This window comes from Aythya marila (genome assembly GCF_965140915.1).
Source record: "Aythya marila genome assembly, chromosome: 5".
Lineage (NCBI taxonomy): Eukaryota > Metazoa > Chordata > Aves > Anseriformes > Anatidae > Aythya > Aythya marila.
Window position 1 is genome coordinate 23,495,921 of NC_139046.1, and position 18,462 is coordinate 23,514,382.

Genomic DNA, 18,462 nt, shown 5'->3' on the forward strand with positions numbered 1-18,462 from the left:
CCCTAAGAGATGGGGTGGTTCACTGTAGCATAATGGGTTATTATTATATATGAACATCTGTTACTGTATTGTATCATGATAAATCAACACAGTCTAGACAACCTTTTTCAGCCTTTAAAGTTTTAAAATTCAAAAGTTGCGGAAACTTGTTTTCTTACTGTATAAGCTGTTACTGACATAAAGGGACTTAGATCACATCGCATGCTATCATGGGTTATGAATCTGTGAATGCAGCGGTGGTGAGGTGCTATGTAGCAGTTATTTCGTGATAACTATATGAATACCTTTTATTTTGAAGTAAACTGCTTTCAAGTAACCTTGGGTAAGCATTCAAATAAAGTTAAAATGGTTTCAAGAAAAGAAAAAGAATATATGAGTTTTGTTGTGTTTAAATTAAATGGCTTTTGACAGAAAGAATCTTTAGGTTTTAAGAAAGGACTTTTTTTTTTTTTTTTTTTTTTTTGTCCTTAGCATAAAGGACAAAGCCCTTTTAAGGTATATCTGAAACGCATGTGGTGATTGTTACTAGACTCATCTCTGCACTCAGTGTAACTGGTGTCCAAAGGAACTATTATTCCCTAAGCTGAGCTTGAAAATTCAGTAGGCTTGTTTACAGGTTGTCCTGATTTTTTTTTTATAAATACTGTCAGTTATATCTAATATGCTTATAGCCAGGATGTTTTCTTCTTTCTCTGAGCTTCTAGTTTCTTTGATCTGTGATAGTCAGAGTCAGAAGCTTGAACCCTCTACAAGCAAACCTTGACATTTGCTGACCAGTTTTACTAACTTTGAGAGTTACAAAAGTGTTGTTCATAGGTGCCATGATACTCTAACTAGCTCTGGCCCTTAAAAAAATGGTTTAACAGTCAATGAGTTGTAAGGACAGGAACATATTTTACAGAGATGAAAGCTTTCTGTCTGTGAATTTCTCGGCATGAAATCATAAAATGGTCAGTGAGGTCAGCAATGCAATTAATGCACTCTTGGTTTGTTTTTAGGTACTGGTCTAGGCATTAACGTGTACCAGACATCAGTTTTTGGCAGAATTTCACATTTCTGATTGCCATGGTTTAGAAAATTACAATGTCTTACTCTTGGTATCTCCAGGATATCTTTGTGGAGAAAGTCAGAGGAGAACAACTTGTTCCATATGAACACTTGAAGCTCAAAGCCTTTGATTCAGTTCTGAGATTGTGCTTGTGAAAATAAGTTATCGTGTTGGATTTAGAGAAGAAGGTTTATTTCTTCACTTCAAAGTATGTCCAGCTGGGTGAATGTAAGCTTCTAAACAGAGCATGATAGAAAAGAAAAAATGAAGCATCAACAACATATCGTGCATATAAGAAGAGTGTAAGGGGGAGCAAGCAGGGAAAAATTCATTGTTTGGCAGCCGGGAATTATCAAAGACCCATTAAATGTTATTTAATTTATTGCCTGTTGAGCAAACCATTGGATTCTGCTTATTTTCTTGGTACTGTGGCTGGAGTCTCCAGTCTGGTGATGAAGAAGCAAGGTGGATCTCATGTCTAATACTCTTTGAAGAAGTGCTTAAGAACTTTAAAGAGAGCTCAGACACAACCGACTGAATTTCTGTAGTGTATGTTAATGTCCTTTCTGACCCCTCTTTTTCCTTTCTCACATAGTTAAAGAGTTAAGCTTGGAAACATTTCCAGTTTTAGCCCACAATCACAGATGCACGTCATGAAGTATATATACCACAAAGTCTGTGTATATTTTTAGCTCCTTCGTTTGTCTTTAGAAAGCTTATCTGTGAAAGTTCAAAGCCAGCTTTTTAGGGGAAAAAAGAGTTCATGCAGTTCACAACCGAAGCACTGAGACGCATGGTGTTTTGTCTCAGTCCGCCCCTGCTACCCACACCTTACTGATGGCTTTGTGGTAGGCCCAGAGGTTCGTGGCAATGGTGCATGACTCACACAGTTCTGACCTGGGTATGGAGTTGTGCGTTGTCTTGCTGTACAGGCTTAATTTGGAGGGGCTACAGGGAGGGACAACTGTGAAAGAGTCAAAGGAATGAACAAATAGTGCTTGGAAGCAATGGCACTTTGATTTTATTCAGAACGTGTGCTGGGGCAGCAGCTGTGGCTATGTGACGTGCAACAACCAAAAAAAAGGCTAGATTTCTAAAAAAGATTATTCTCTTTCTAACAGCACAGTTCTGGAAGATCATACAAAAATCCAGAAGCAGCCACAGGTTTTTCACACTCTCCTGCAGAATCTTAGTCCTAAATCCTCAAATGTTTCTAGAGTTCGCTCTTTGATCCTGATCCAGTGGAAGCCCATAAAATATTTCCAATGACTTCAGAGTTTTGGATGCATCCCAGAAAGAGTACAACTAATTTTCTCATAATTTTACTCTGTTGGATTTGTTGGAAAGAATCACAGAATTGTAGGGGTTGGAAGGGACCTCAAGAGATCATCGGGTCCAACCCCAAATGTGCTCATAGTCAGACAAGTTAATAAAATTTAAGGCAGTTCTTCTTATTTAAAATTCTTTTAATTTTATCTTCTTGTTTCACTATTGATACAGTGGACAGTGCCCAGTTTGCAGCCATCAGCTGGAGGATAGTGAGCTCAGTGAAGAGGAGTATAATAGACTCAGTGAAAGAATAATAAGAGATGTGATACATGGAACTGACACTTTCAGAAAGACCAGTCCACAGGTAGGTCTTGCATGCTGTCAGGTTCATTGGCTAGGAGGGTGATATATAATTAATATTAAATTTCTTTGAAAACACCACAAATCTTATTTTTCTTTGCTTTAAACATTAATAAGTCATTAGATACTTACTCCAAGTATCCGATACATATAGTATATGTATTCAGTTCTGTTGATAAAATGTGTCTGAACCTTGATCTCTTTAGTATTGTTTTTGTTCTTACATTTTCAGCCAGTCATTAGTGGATACTGAAATAATTGAAATGTAAAGGAAACTTGGAAAAATATTTTTTAAAATAAAAATGAAAAGCTGTGGAAATCTTTTAATCCTTCAGAAGCTACATTTTAGGTATGGAATAAAATTTAATAAGCACAACAAAGTAAGATGTAGCATTTTGAGCTTGCAAAAAAAATAGAAGTCCTTGCGTTTCAGAAGTTCAGTCCTTATATGAAACTTGTGTTTATGTGCTCGCTGAATACTTGATTTTTCAGTTGGGTGACTGTTTGCCAGAAACAATAAAGATCCACTTTTCATTTTGTTTACTCAGATTTTACAACCGACCAGCCAATTAGCCCTTGATTTTAAAGATGCACTTTCATATTTATAATTACAGTATGCATCAGGAGCCTCAAGCTCTTCTAAGGATGTTGTATACATACGAGAGGGAGTAATTCCCACCATAGACTATTACATATTGCATGCAGTTCTGCTTCCTACTTGTTTTGTGTGGAGATCCAGCAAAAGTGATACTGAATGAAGCTGAGCTCCACTAGGTGGAGCCCACACCACATCTTGTGGTGGTTTTGCCTTACCTCAGTAAGTATTGATGTCATTTTGCTGCAGCTGGCACCTCTGTTCTGCACTGGTTCTGAAAATATGGGAGAGGATGTCAGATTTGTTTTTAAGGCTTTCTGCAGACACAGCCCTTGCACATGTATAACAGTTAAAGAAATCTGAAATGGTTAATGTCAGGGTGCTTGTTGTGTATGAAGCCTGTTGTTCAGATACCTAATTTCTACACAGATACTTTCCTCAGTTCAGGACTGTTGGCAGATCTGGCTGTGAATTATAGAGGGGAGTGAAATTATCCTTAAAAATGTAGCAATAATTTTAAGTATTTAGTGGGTACTGGTGTTCTGTAATATTACAAGATAAACAAAAGGAAGTGTTTTATTGCATGCTGTAAACTAACTTCGCTTGTTCTCCAAACACCTTTGGGAAAATTATAGTTAAGGTAGGTTCATTAAAGAAAGTAACAGCAAAAATTCAGTGCCTGAAACAGTTAACTGTCTAGTCCATGAAGCTTCAGTCACATTCTATGTGGTGACTGCTGTCCTGAAAATTTCAAATGTGTGAAGTGCACAGGGCTAGATTAGCAGCACTGGCTGGAGGGGGGAAGCTCAGCTAGGGAATTCTGTAATGGGTCCTTCATGCCCCAGTTGAGCAGTAGTGGAAATGAACCTGATCCATCTAGCGAATGCAGTTTACTGAAACAAAGAATCCACATTAAGTTCTGATGCCCATAGATTTTGCTGATTATTGCGGTAGCTGAATTTCTGTCATTTGACTCTTTAGGGCAGTTCCCTGTCAGCCTCTGTCCAGGTGGGAAGCAGGAGGCAGGGAGGGAGTGAGCTTGGTGTGCTCCCTGCTGCCTGCACGGCTCCAAGTCTGCTCCCGCTCTGGGAGCTGAGCGTGGAGGTGTAGCAGAGGCCAAGCAGCATTGTGATGTGTTGGAGGCTTCCAGAAATAACTTTGGGACTTTTTGCTGCCTTTGTTCTGTGAAAGCAGACGTGGCAAAGAAGATATCCCATCCCGTTTTGCTATGCCAAACTCTGTGACTTCTCCTGTAGCCAGGGTTTTCCAGAGAGGAAGCTAGGTGAGGAGGCTGAAGTCACGATGTAGGCAAATAAATGAGAGAGGGGGTTTTGCATTTTCCAGGCAGTCACGTTTTTCTAGTAGCTGCAATAGAAAATATTTTGACTTTCCCTTCCCTGTTTTCACTTAACTAATTTTCCTCAGTGCATCAGTACTTCTTGCAACAAAATGATTAATCAGGGAAACAGTTTGAGTTGTTTTGAGCTCTAAAAAAGTTCTGTTCCAATAATGCTTTAAATTGCATTTGTAAAGCATTTGGAATTTTCCTTTTTCTTCACTAACGAATAGTCTGCTGTCTTACAGCAGTATCATTGCTTTTTTTTTTATTGAAGATCCTCCAACAGTAGTCTGTTGTGCTGTGTTTAAAAAAAAAAATCAGATTTTGAGTTTAGATACTTCTAGAAAAGAAAATTAAACAATTTAGGATGACACATAGAAATGTCAGTGTACAATACAAATCTTTTGAAAAGATGGCTTACGTGGACTATGTAACTGGTCATCTGTGATGAGAAAATACCTATGACACATTAAAAATAACCATCAGTTCAGATTTTTGTTCACAGCTACCAAAAGTTGTGTAACAAGGATGTCAGATGCTGGTCAGATGTAGCAAGCTGCAACCTTGCAGCTGACACAGGAAGAAAACAATCGTAACAGGACTGTCACATTTGTACCAGTGTCCGTGTGATGCTTTCAGCTGGATGCCTGTTTACTCTGGCTGCATTTAATTGGCAGCTCTGCTATGGAGCCTGAGATGATAAAATCAGTATCCTGAGAGGCAGCAGCATCTTTTGCTGTGAAGACTTCCATGCTCAGCTGCTCTCAGCTGTTTCTCTCAGATATATGAATGCAGCCATTTCATTCCCATCACAGCTACTTCATGCCCCTGGTAAGGGCTGCTGTGCAGGAGGAAGGAAGCACTTGCCAGATGTGTGTGTGTGCTGGCAGGAAGAGATGGGTTTGTGGGCATGTAAAGTCCCCACACTAGGTCTGGGTAATTGTGTAAAGGGGGTTTACAAATTCTTCTGCAGTATAAGAGAAGAGGAAGTGACCCATTCATATCGCTGTTATTTTTGCAGTTGAATGAGGCTTTGCTGTTTCCAAGGAGCATGGAAAATAAAGCTCTCTGTCAGCTTTCAGATTGATGCCTTTCCTACAGTGAACATCCCAACTGCACAATTTGCCCCAAAGCCCTTTGTGCTGTGAGTTCTGTTCTAAATGGAGTAGGTTACTAGTTCCAAAAAATGTACGTACTCCAGAACTGTCTGACGCAGTCTCAGCTTCTAGCAAGATCATCTAGTTCTTCACGGTGCATGGGGTGTGCTATGCCCAGGCTGTATGTGCCATTTACCTCCTCTACCCCTGCTCCCATATATGCTACCTTCTTGCTGTCAGTGCCAGCGAGCAAAGGACTTTCTGAGGAGAGGAAGGAAGGAGAGGGCTGGGTGGGATTTTTCCTGTGGCTTCGTGTGTCCCCCTTTGCTCCTAGGTGTGTGCCATCACAGGTTCAAATTCCCAGTTAAGTTTTTACATACAGTAGGAGTACAAAAATATGGCCTGTTGGTGAATGCTGCACTTTGCACTGGGACAGGGCATTTTTTAGGCAGGGATACTTCTTGTGGTTCTTTTGGGTTGTAGGTAGGACGGGGTTTCAGGATAGCAAGGATGGAGGAACTTGGTATGGCTGAATCTCAAAAGTCCTGAAAGTCTGTTGTTTGGGGGTTGCTGTTTTGGACAGCAGGCCCTGGAGAACTCGAGTTATTGGTAGCATCTTAGAAGCTCATTAGGATTGAATTGAGAGCTAATAGCAGTGGATGTGAAGATTTTACTGGTAGCCGTTTGGGTGCGTGCTGGTGTTGGGCTATGGACAAAACTAAGGCAAGAGTTGATGTTTGGGAGTTAAAATACTTGGAGCCCTCACTCAGTATGGCTGTGGTTTGGTCACAGCATTAGATTAGAAGTGATCATCAGTAGGAACAAATGTGTTATGATAGTCTGCAACAACATGGATCAAAAAAAATGGCTTATAACTCGTTTCATTATAGGACAACCAGTGCTGAACAGTTTTTATTCTACAGATGATTTTACAGGTGTTGCAGAATAACACAGTGATGATCAAGTCCATCACTGCCTTTTGGCTAAATTTTAGTTATAGGATGAATGTGGAACTTGGATTATGGATAAGAATAGGGTTAACGTTGCAATTAGAATTAAATACACCAGTACTAGCCCTGCTGACTCCTGGATCATGAAGAGTCCTATCTGTCACAGGTCTAGGAAAACCTACAAAGATGAGACACAACATTTGTAGATAGGGATGGGCTTTTTTATTATTATTTCTCTGTTACATATGGGCCACTGGACTCAACTGGGAGAGGGTTAGTAGTCAGTACAGCAGAATCCTGTGTTGCCTCAAGCCAGGTATGTAGCTAGGTCTTGTAACGTGCCACAGGAACAGGGGAGATCTGAGGGACTCAGGATTAGCTGCAGGTTTCTTTTGATTGCAGTGTTTTGGCTAGGTTAGTTTGGGGGTTAGACAGGAGGCTAGCTTAAGAGCTCGATCCACTGCTGAATCTTGTAGGTTTAGTAAGCGTAGAATAAAGGTGGGTAATGGTTTATGGTGGATGTTGGGATAATTTCAGTACTAGACTGCCCAGACACAATGAGAGTGGTGCAGCCCAAGCTGCAGGATTTATCCTGCATGCTTTGTCTTCCTGCCTCCATTTAATTCAGGGTGGATGTTATGCTCTTCTTGTGATATGATCTGCTAGAGAGCAGAGAACTGGAAGGAAGGAAGAGGAGGGGAAGAGGGAAGACTGCGCGGGGAAATGGGTGGTGAGAGACAAAGGCTGCTGGAATTTTTCTAAGGTTTCTCTTGCATCTTCTCTTACCCCAGAGGCTCCTGATAATGGAAGCAAACAGAAGCATGGAGATTATTTTGGCAGGAGAATAGAAAGACTAAGCTGCTTCCTCAGTAGCAAGAAATAAATTTAGCTATTTCTTCCCCTTGATTACCTCAGTGCTAGAGAATCTCTGCTGGGTTGGGTCAGATCTTCTGGGGTGGTCCAGTCTTCCTTTTCTTGATTCATTTAACAAGGAATGAATTGAGATTTTATTGAGGTCACTGTCTACTTTGCCATCAGCTCATTGTGCTCCAAAATTAGGCCACCACATAAGAAAATAATGTTCCTTTCTTCCAGTCCATTGTCTAAACCTATTCTGTTGTCCCACCCAGTCTTTTCAAACTGCTCCTTTGTCACCTCTGTATTTGGAAATTCTCCTAGCATACTCAATACTCCAGTTAGGGCAATCAAGTAAGAAAAGTCTGTTTCTAATCTTATAATCTTTTTGAATGCCATTTCCTTGGTTAAAGTGCGCTTGCTTTGCTGATGCAATGATTTTCTAGATCTGTATCTTCCTTGCACTAGCTAGAACATATAAAAAGAAAGAGAGAGAAATAGAAGAAATTAAAAAAAAAAAATCATCAAGGTTTTAGAATGTCATACCTTGAAAAAACACTCCTTTTTCTCCTGTTCATTAGCTGATCACAGAGCCAGACAGGGGCCATAAAAGTGAAGACAGAATAGTAAATTTTCACCTAAGAGTTAAACTAATCTGACTTAATCTCAGTAGTTCATTTTCAGGGAGATTATTTTATTGGGAACCCCTTGGATGCACAGTCTGGTAGTTGCAGCTTGTTCATTCCACTAATTAGGATCTTCAGACTTCTTCAGACAGTGTTCTCTGCCTTTGAATATTGCTAAGTTCTTTGATAATACTTCTAAAGTAAAATTAGTATGAGCTCATGTTCTTGTACATACTTTGAAATGTTACCTCTTTGAACTTGGGCATAATCAAATGGGCCCTTACCATTTCATCCTTTGGTCCACCACCAAAAATGCTTACTTCTGAATCAAGGAGCTGGTCTCTAGCTGTGGTCAATCCCAGATTTTTCTGATGCTGCGGAGACCTATGTGGAATTTCTAACACAGGGCTTCCTTGTGATTTATGGTAACTAGAATGGCTTAACAAGTTATAATAATTTCATGTTATCTATCAAATGCCTTATCTCTTAAGATTTGATAAGGTTTGTTTTAGAACAGTAGCAACATGAGCGGATGTTTTCATTACACACGATGATCCTATGAGTAGATACAGTTCCTCCAGAAATCTGTAAAATGTAAGTATACTTTTTTTCCATAGTATGCATTGTTTCATCTTTTCGATGTTAAATTTCATTTGGTTTTGTATTCATCATTGGTCTGGCTTCTTCTGTGCCATTCTCTTTCATCAATGTCTATAAAATATTTCATATACATCTGGGAATTAGTACAGAACTTTGAAAGAAGATGCTAATTTTTTAGCATGACCCTTTGTTCTCTTTTTGAAAATGCTATGGCTTGTTCAGTGGTTTAGTAGCTTTTTATGAAGTCGTGTCAGGTTTTTTTTGAAAATGTAATTAATGTCATGTGGTTCTCTTTCACCTACTTTTACATTGACACATGGAAATAATTTTTTTGAGATACTCTTTTGCAAAAGATGTGCACATGAAACTCCTCCAGATCATGGTGTTCCAGTGGTTTTGTACAGTTTTCCATAATCTGTCCAATCATACTGCAATGCACAGATTCTGGTTTATAATTCTCTGGATTGTTTCCAGAAATATTAAAATAGGGTTAGAACATTTGGTGCCATTCAGTTCTCCAGAACAGTTGCTGTTTCTATTGAGATTGCAAATATTAGTCAGCGGAAGCATTTGGTGGCAGCGTGATTTTCAAACTAGCACAACTTGCCTTACCACCCTACCAGCTGCTCATTCCTGCCCCCTTTGCCCCCTTGAAGTGTGCCAGGAAAAAAGTGAGCATAACCCTATGGACAAGCCCAGATGACAAAATCAAGTTTTATTTTCTCGTGGGTGGTTTTTCAGCTAAATCTGTTCCTTGCTTAGATTCACTTTAAGCATTTGCACCAGCATAACAGAGAAAGCAGCAGAGAGGTATATTTGGCTCTCTGATTTTCATGAGGTATCTTTCCACATGGAGATTATGGATTAGCAGTAAGTAAGTGCTAGTCTGCCTTGTGTGCTTCGATGCTCTTTTTTTTTTTTTTTTAGTCAGTTCACACTGCATGGCTTTTTTGTTCCACTGTCTGTCTTTAATGCCTGTTACAGCATTATTAGGCATTCAAGTTCATCTCCAAAGGCAGCAGGGCAAAGATGAAGGCATTTTTCCACTGAGGACAGCATCACAAGCTTCTCGTTCCTCCCTCCATGGTAAGTGTGCTCAGGAAGGACATCTCAGAAGTGCACTGCCTGGGTTGCTGAGGCCTGAGTTCTGCACTGTTGGTGTGATGGACCCACATCAGCCAGCACCAAGTCCTGCAACGGCACTGCCAGTGTGCCTGCTCTCTGCCTGCCATCCCAGGGCCTTCTTGTTTGTGACAGTTTCTCTGGAGGTTACAGACACAGCAGCCTGAGACTCTTGCATTGTTTGTTAACTTTGCAGACATAATAATAGAGGGCAAACAAATCGTATGCAATCCAGAGTACATAGTGTTACCATACACAATACTGAGAAAAGCCTTCCTGCTTATACGGGTTTGAAGGGGATTTCCAGGCTTTGAAACTGTGGGGGAAATATTTAAACCCTTCAGGCACAGCAACAAACAGACTTAAGAGTGCTCCATTAGTTGCAACACAAGGCGCCTTGAAAGAAATTGGCTGGATTTCAGTTTGACAGCTGAATTTTATTTCTCACACACTAATGCTCATTCCTGTGTTTTTCTTCTGATATCAGAGAACACTGCCAAAAACAAAGCAGCCCCCATCGCTTTTCATTTTATGAAACTGATAAAAAGTGAATGTTTTCAGTTCCCTAAAAGCTGCTTTCAGTGTTGAAAAACACACTGATTCGTAGGGTAGGGCTGTGTGATATTTAAGTGAAATATCGTATTCTGCTCATTCGAGTTTACTCTTTCCTTGAACTTGAGTATATTGCCATTCAGTGTGGTGAGGGGAAGCACTGCTTTTGCTGTTATACAAACCTCAGAATTTGGATGAATTCTTCTGTCAAATATATATGTTGGTAACTGTAGATTTGTACTTCATAATCAACTTGTCGTGTCTCCACCCTTATTTATGAGCGAGCACAGATTCGTTTGTTTGGAAGGAGTGACAAGCAGCTGCATCTCCAGTGATTTTAATAGCTTTTGGTAGTTTTTTTTTCAAATTCCATGTGTTTGCATAAGCATAATGGCCTTTCTTGTATTTAAAGTCCTGTATGGATTTGCTCATGTATCTCCTTTGTATGCTATATCACTTTGTTTTTTGGCATTTAGATTAGAGGACATTTTGGATTGTTGAAGAACTTGAGAAAGGCCATGATTTCTATTTCTAGTTTCCAGCGCATTTCCTAATTAGATTTGAGCAGAAAAAATGCTATGATCTAACCTTTCAGTAATTTTAAACTTTCACTCCAATACTTCAGGTTGAGAGATCACCAAAACTCTCTCAAAATTCTGTAGTTTCACAATCCCCTGAGTTAACACAGTCAGCACTACGTGGTGATCCCAGGAGTCTCACCTGCTCCCAGCCTCATTCCTTCTCTGTGTGCTTTCTGCACATCGTGCCAGTACAGATTTCTGTGCTCTGACCTGACAAGGGGAACTGGTGCAGGCTGAAGTCTGTTCCATTGGCTCAGCTCACGTTGGATCTGTTCTTGATCCGCTCCAGCCTGCCTTGTTGTGCCAACAGACGTGTTTGCATAGGTAGAGGTGGGGTTAGACTAGGAATGAATGGCTAAGAGAAGGAAGAAGGTAGAAACACCTCTTTCTGCAGCCACACCAGTACATACCAGTAAAAAACAATGGTGAAATACAGCGTGAGACATCCAGCTGGTGTGGAGTACCAAAAATGTGCAATCGCTTTGTGCTTTGGCTGAGATATGAATAGACTTCAGCTATCCACACGCTAGTGGTTAAACAAAAAAATATTTTAAATGTCTTTACTTCTTTATGTCAGGATAAATTCCGTAATGGGTTTGTTATGGCTGGCTCTTAGTAATAAATCGATTTAGTCAGTGTGGTGTCCATTTGCAAACATAAGATCTCTTAGTAAAAGTGGCGGTGAATCACTTCTAACGATCGCGTAGCTGGCATTTCCCTATTTTCCCAGCGAGGCAATGAATGAAATCAGGCTTTTTTTTTTTTTTTTTTTTTTTTTTTCCCAATTCCCTCTTCTTTTGCACGCAGTGTACAACAGGGTACCACATCCCTTCTGCAGGCTGCCCATGTTCCTGTTGCAGCGAGGCGCATTCACCAGGCACACAGCCTTCTGGCAGCAAACAGAGCAGAATTGCTGCACAGTTCATTGCAGCACTTTTCTCTAGCTCCTTGGCATTAAAAGAAACTTCTCCTCAGCATCTTTTTGAGGCAAACCCATTTGGAACAAGTTAGAGATCGCTGTAGTGTTTGCCGTGTTTGAGTGCTCTTGTGTGTAAAGAGAGATGTCTCGCTACTTGTTGGCATCTTGTAAGGGTTCATCAGAAGTGCTCCCTGTTGTGTTCAGCAGGAAGTTTTCATCTAAATGTTCCTTTTTGGATTCCTGTACCCATTATCTCCCTGTCTGGCAAACACACCGGTGTGTTTGGGTCAGGCAGTGTGTTCTCAGTTTGGAAGGGGAAGCCTGTTTGGATTCTTTTTGTCTAAATCAACCTTCACATCACTGGTGTACCACGTGGGCGGTTTTGGGGTCTGGCTTCCCCTGATCAGTTGTGTCCTGGCTGCAGCTGTGCTCTGCTTAATTACTTTTTATAAGGAAGATTTTCAATTTCTTTGTCCAGATGGCTAGTGAGGGGATTATCTTTAGAGAATTGTAGATGAATCATCTCTTTATTACTGTAGCTGTAAGATTTGGATAAAATACAGACAAATCCTGATCTTTGAAAGATTAGCATCCTTCAAGCTGTATACTTTCTCTCCTCTAGTGTAAGTCAGTGTGTATGAATGGATAACTCTTTATACTGCATCTGGATGGCATAGCCTGCTGCTTCCGCCCAGGGTTTGCCCTTTTCCTTCCCTGTGTCTGAAGAGGATGGTGAATTTGACATCTCAAAAGCTCAGGGAAGGAGACCTGGATCTTCTGTGGTTCTTTCAGGTGTGTTGTGTGTTGTATTTTTCTTGCTTTGTTTTGTTTTTCTGGAAAAGGAAAGGAGCAGTCTTGTGTGTTGCTGGGGAAACATGGGTAGAGAGGAGAAAATGAAGAGATCCTTGGGGATTTTTAATCTCTCTACGGCTTGTCACTAAGGAGTCTTCTGAATTTGATGACATAAATTAAACCTAGTAGAGTAAGTGCAAAAGACAAATGGCCATTAACTCCTCATCTCCCCCTGTGTGGAAAGCAGTCTCCTGTGGCAGCAAGCCTTCTCCTCCTCCAGAATCGCATTGTTTACTGGTATTGGGAGTGTTTTCTCTTTCTCTCCCTGCTGTATTGCGGTGTTTCCTGGTAGTGAGGCAGAAGAGCCGCTCAGCGCTCGCTGACAGGCCTTAGCTGGGGCTGGGCCTGGAAATGCGGCCAGGAGGAGATGGCAGGGCAAGGTGGGGGGCGAGGTAGCCCTGTAAGGCCTGCAGCTTCTCCCCTGCTCAAAAAGTAAACCAGAGAGAGCCAGGAGCTGGCTGCTGAGAGGCACTGAGCCTGTCCTGCTCGGCAGGCCCTTCCTGGCAGCTCCTGCTGAGAGAGGAGAGGGAGCGAAGCGCTGAGGGGAGCACCCCCTGCGCGCCTTCTCTGCTGCCCACCCAGCTTGTGCTGCAGTGTCTCCTTGGTAGGGCACTCTGCCCGGCATGGAAAACCCATGCCCTCAAGGAACTGCTCCATAACTATTGGCACTTGAAATAAAATGCCTCTTTAAGGATTCTTCACAAAGTGTTTGTTCTGTATTGCACTGAACCCTTGAAGACAAGGCTGTATGTACACCGTGTTTTCTAAAAATGTGTACTTGACTGTAATCAGTGTTGTGTCAAATAATGTTGGCGTTGGGAAAATAGCACTCTACTGGAGTATTTACCACATGTTTTCATCTGCTTCCACTTTGTCTTTTCCATTTTTTACTGATTTCTTTTATCTCAAAACTTTCCTATTTTACCTTCATTCACCCTGCATATGTTTTCCTCCTTCTTGCCTTCCCCTTCTTTCAGCCAGCCCTCCAGCGTTACAGCAGTGGCTCACCTGATGGTGAACCACAGGGGAGTCCAATGAGCCTGGCAGCCAGGAATCCTCATTTTCTGGAGTTGCTTCTCTTGCCCCCACTGCCTCTGCTGGTAACTGCAATTTTAACACCTGAATGATGCACTCTTATCTTCCTTGGTTTGCTTGTACTCTGCATACAAGTAACCCTTGTTCTAGTGTAATTTGTCATAAGCATCCTGACTAAATTTGAAGTCGGTGATCATTTGGTACTGCCTGACAGCAGTATATCTTCTGAGCAAATAAATTATTTCATTTCTTTCTTTGAGGAAGAGTTGTATATGCTATAAAGGTTTTGGTTTGGTGTGGGGCTTGTAATTCTTTCGTTTTACTTATTGCTACATGGATAAATGGGAGAAAGTAAGATTAGAAGAGTGGTTCTGGAATTTTGAGCCCAAGGGATGAAATTTGTGATGGTTGTGACAGTCACTGAGCACCTGGGGCTGTGAAACCGCCGCTACCCGATAAATAAGTTTTACCTGTTAGTAGAAGGGTCTGTTATGAAACAAGGTCACTGCACACCACTTGGCACAATATCAGCAGGAAGTAGAAATCTAATACAAGCATCTGCTGAAAACACTAGATCTTTACTCAAAAATCAAAATAGGAATTCCTGAAGACTTGATTAGGACTTTGTATTCTGTTTTCCTTTGGGCTCTCAGGGCTAAAGCAATTGTGGTTTTCCTTCTGTTAGGAAAAAAAAAGGATGGATGCTCTTTGTTTGCTCAATCACTGCGTTATGCTTCTGACCTAGTAAGAAGTTCATTGTTTTGCTGGGCTTAAGGCTGTGCATTTCTCACAAATGGAGGGCTGTGTTAGTAAATGAATGCTTATTTAAACTTAGATCCTATTATCCAAAGACTGGCATTCAAGGATTTCAGAATTCTTACAGAGAAACTAAGCATGATGCTCTCATTTTGGAAATATTAGTGATAGTGTCATACCCCAGCAGTATTGCTCCCCAGCTGTTCCATAACAATGACTATAGACATGTATCTTTACAAAAATGTTTGGTTTGGTTTATAATTTTTTTTTTAAATCTAGATGACTGCAAGTTTTGGTTTTCAGCACTAATGTAACTTAAAATTATGTTGAAAGCATCCACTATAATATTTATGGCTAAAGAAGGTACAATTTTGTGCATATGTTTGTTTTAGCAAATATGCAAGTAAAGATGTGAATTATAATCAACAAAGGAAAAATGAGAGATTTAGTGTTTTGTTTTGTTTGTTTTTAATAAAAATGGAATGAAAACTTTGTGTTAAACTAAACATATTCTTCCCCATACCCTTTCAATTTCTTTCTTTCTTTATTTCAGGAATTTGAAGCCTTTCAAACATTTGTGGAAAATCGACTTCCATTTGATACTGTTATTGATGGACTCAATGTTTCCCACATAAAACCCAGAAAGTTGCAGTGTGAAAACGTAAGTGCTGGTTAAATATTAATTAAGAGTTTTGTGTATGCTTAGGCTGATGGTGGAACAATTAGTGACTCATTATTAGTTACCCTCTTGAGAGATTGGTCAAACATTTTTGTAGCATGTTACAATAAGTCCAAAGACTTATCTAAACTTTACAAATGAAAATGATCAGTGGAAAGATGGTGGTTCTTACATACTTAACTGTATTAGTCATATAAAATGATACATAAATTTCCCTTGTACGCAGTGCTCATAGTTAGAGATAAGTTATTGATAGTAACTTTAATAGGACATATGTTGTGAGTTTCTCTGTTTTCATAACAATGGAGAACAGGATAAACCTACTGTATAGAAGATACAGTCTAATGCAGTTAATGCTGGTAAGTCTTTCTCTTGAGATAACCCCCTAGTTCAGACTGCATCCTTTCTAAGTTTAAACTTTATTTCACTTCTTATTGTCTTAATCATTTGAGTTCTTGTTCTTACAAGGGCAACTCAGACTGGCTTTAGTTCTTTCCACTTGGTGATTTTTTAGAAGAATAATCCTGCTTCTTTGCCAATACCTTTGAGAATACCTTTCTCAATCTTTGAGAATTCTTGGCAGTCCTTTTTGGCATTTCACTAAGAAATGGCTTAATGTTTTGTTGTTGTACTTCCAATGAAATATTTATTTTAAATTAGGAATAACAAAGTAGCTCCTCACATGTCTTCCGAAGCCAGTCTTTAAACTTTCAAGCTCTTGAAATTAAAACTAAGTTATAAATGAGCTTGATAAAAAAAAGGAAGTAATTTACTTCTAGTAATTACAAAAAATACATTTTTGTTCTTAGAACTACTTTAAAACTATTCTGAAGAGGCAGGATATCCTTTCATATATGCAGATAAAAGCAGCTGAGCTAAGGAGCTGAGGTAAACCTGCTGAAAGATGTTTAAGAGCTGCAACTAGCTTTCATAAGATACTGGCTCACGAAGAGGGTACTTTCCTTAGAATGAAAGTAGAAAAGGAAGTTCACAAGTTGTTTGCATGGGATCATGGAGGAAGTGTTGATTATCTGAGAAGAATCCCAGGCAGAATGCAGCGGCACAATATTTTAAGACCTATGAAGACAGATTTATGCTGCCAAAGGGAGAAGAGAAACAAAGTGTTGTTTTCTTGATGTCCTGCACCAGTACATGCCTGTCCCAGTGTGCGAGCTCTGATCGGGGTCTTGAATGTTCACTAAATGTTGGAGGCAATGGAGCAAAGAGCAAGCCCAGTTCTGTGGGATAATTACTTCTGATTTCTGGTCTGAAATCTTACTAGGAGATATTAGCATGTTGAACAGCATAAGCTGCCTTTGAATTGCTTTTTAGATTCTGCTGTATTTACTGGTAGGATTTTAGGGTCTATGATGCTGAGCAGCTCCAGGACAGTATGGCAGCATCAGCTTCCATTTAGCTGATTCCGTGTAGATGCAAGTTGGATCTTTCATGAATCCTAGGTATTTACAGATAAAGATGTTCTGTGTAGGAAGGGAAAGCAGACACTAACTTGGGCTCATCCCATCTTACCTCCTGAGAAAGATTCTCTTAACTAAAATTTACTTGTTCTACCAAGCTATGGTGCTTTAATTGTTTTTGCATCATCATGCACCCGAAATGTTAATCTTTTGGAGTTTCTGCCAAGCAGTCTTTTGCTGCTCTTGTTACCTCAGTCCTGTTTTTGAGAGTGTGAAGTCATTACAAGAGGGAGGAGGAAAATGCCCATTAGTTTTTCAAATATCTGTAGATATTTACTGGCTGGATAGATTTATTTTTTTTTTTTATAGGAAGTGTATATTCATGCTCTAAGTGACAAAATAGCTTCTTTGCTGCTCCAACCATCCTAAAGAAATACTCTTCTAGACATATGAACTACTAGATACTTTTTTCTTCTATTGAGCCCCAGTATTCATTGAGATACTTTTTTTTTTTTTTTTAATGGTAGATGTCTTTATGCGTGATTATTCTATTAACTGCTGAGTTTACTGTTTTATCCACTTGAATGTGGAACATTGCACTTATCCACTTGAACTGTGGAACAGTTTAAATGTGAGAGTATGTAGGATGCTAATTAGGAGTGTTTTCTTTCTTCATGAGCCTGAATTCTTGCACTGTAGCATGTCAGGAAAGGATTGTGCCTTTATTTTTATTTTAGGTGCTTTGGACAAGAAGCGTGTGTTCTGGTTTGTTTATTTTTTTCAGGACACAGCTAAGCAAAATAAAAGGAAACAGAAACAGCGATGCAAAACAGAGCAAGCCTTTCTTCTGTCTCCAAACTTTTCCTCCAGAGGATGGAAGGGAAGGCCACAGGAATCTCTGCTGGTGTAGCTTTCCTGATCAGTGTTGGTGCTGGGGGAACAGCCCCCATCTGTCTGCTGATCTCTGCAGGCTGTAGCCTGAGCTTTGAGATCTAATTCTGCCATAAAGCGCTTCATCTCTGGAGGCCGCTGTCCCTGCAGCAGAGGCAGCTGAATGGGAAGTGGCAGGTCCAGGGCACAAAATGCAGAACTGAGAGGACAAAGAGGAGAAATAAATGCCAGAGAAGCTGGAGGCAGAGTCTGAAGGATAGAGAAAGTTAACAGTGAAGGTCAGCGTGGCTTGCTAGGGTAGTACGACTGGCCAATTTAGAAGAGGGGCGTGTTGTGATTCTTCAGTGACCTAGTCTGCTCTTCTTGAGAAATAATACTAGAGTGTATTTCCAAGAACCTGTGTCAAAAGCTGCAATCGTTAGCTTGTTGGACCACCTCTTATACAATTTAGAGTAAATATCAGAATAAAAGTCATAGTTAAACACAGGAGGTGGCATAAGATTTGTGGCAATTTTAATGCAGTCTCATTTTTATTTACATTTAACAAAAATACCATAAAACATTGATAAAATACTACTTTCTTTTTCAAACAGCTTAATATTTGTAATTCCCTCTAGGCATTCTGTAGGTGTCTTGGAAAGTGGATGGGTGGAGGGGCAGGGCACAAGTACCTTAAGGGATGAGAAGAAAAGGAAAAACAGCAGAAGTTAAAGGAATGACTTTTACTTGTGTAATCCCCAAAGTATTCTGACATTCTGGAAAACTAGATATGTGACTTCCAGTAGCCCCAGGCACCTTTAGTCTTTACAGCCAGCACTTACTTAGCAGATCATCATGAATCTTATTGACTTGGCAGATTTACAGGAATATTCTGTGGTAATTTCTCTATTATATGACACAGTCACTTTGTAATTACAA

General features: G+C 40.1%; 1 protein-coding gene across 1 annotated transcript in view; it reads left to right on the plus strand.

Moving 5' to 3' along the window:
* PRORP (protein only RNase P catalytic subunit) overlaps window positions 1-18,462 on the plus strand; it is a 45,623-nt gene that overhangs the window by 3,421 nt on the left and 23,740 nt on the right. Inside the window, exons 4-5 of the mRNA XM_082760665.1 lie at window positions 2,549-2,681; window positions 15,110-15,217. Of these exons, the coding sequence (XP_082616791.1) occupies window positions 2,549-2,681; window positions 15,110-15,217 (241 nt within the window). The remainder of the gene's footprint in view (window positions 1-2,548; window positions 2,682-15,109; window positions 15,218-18,462) is intronic.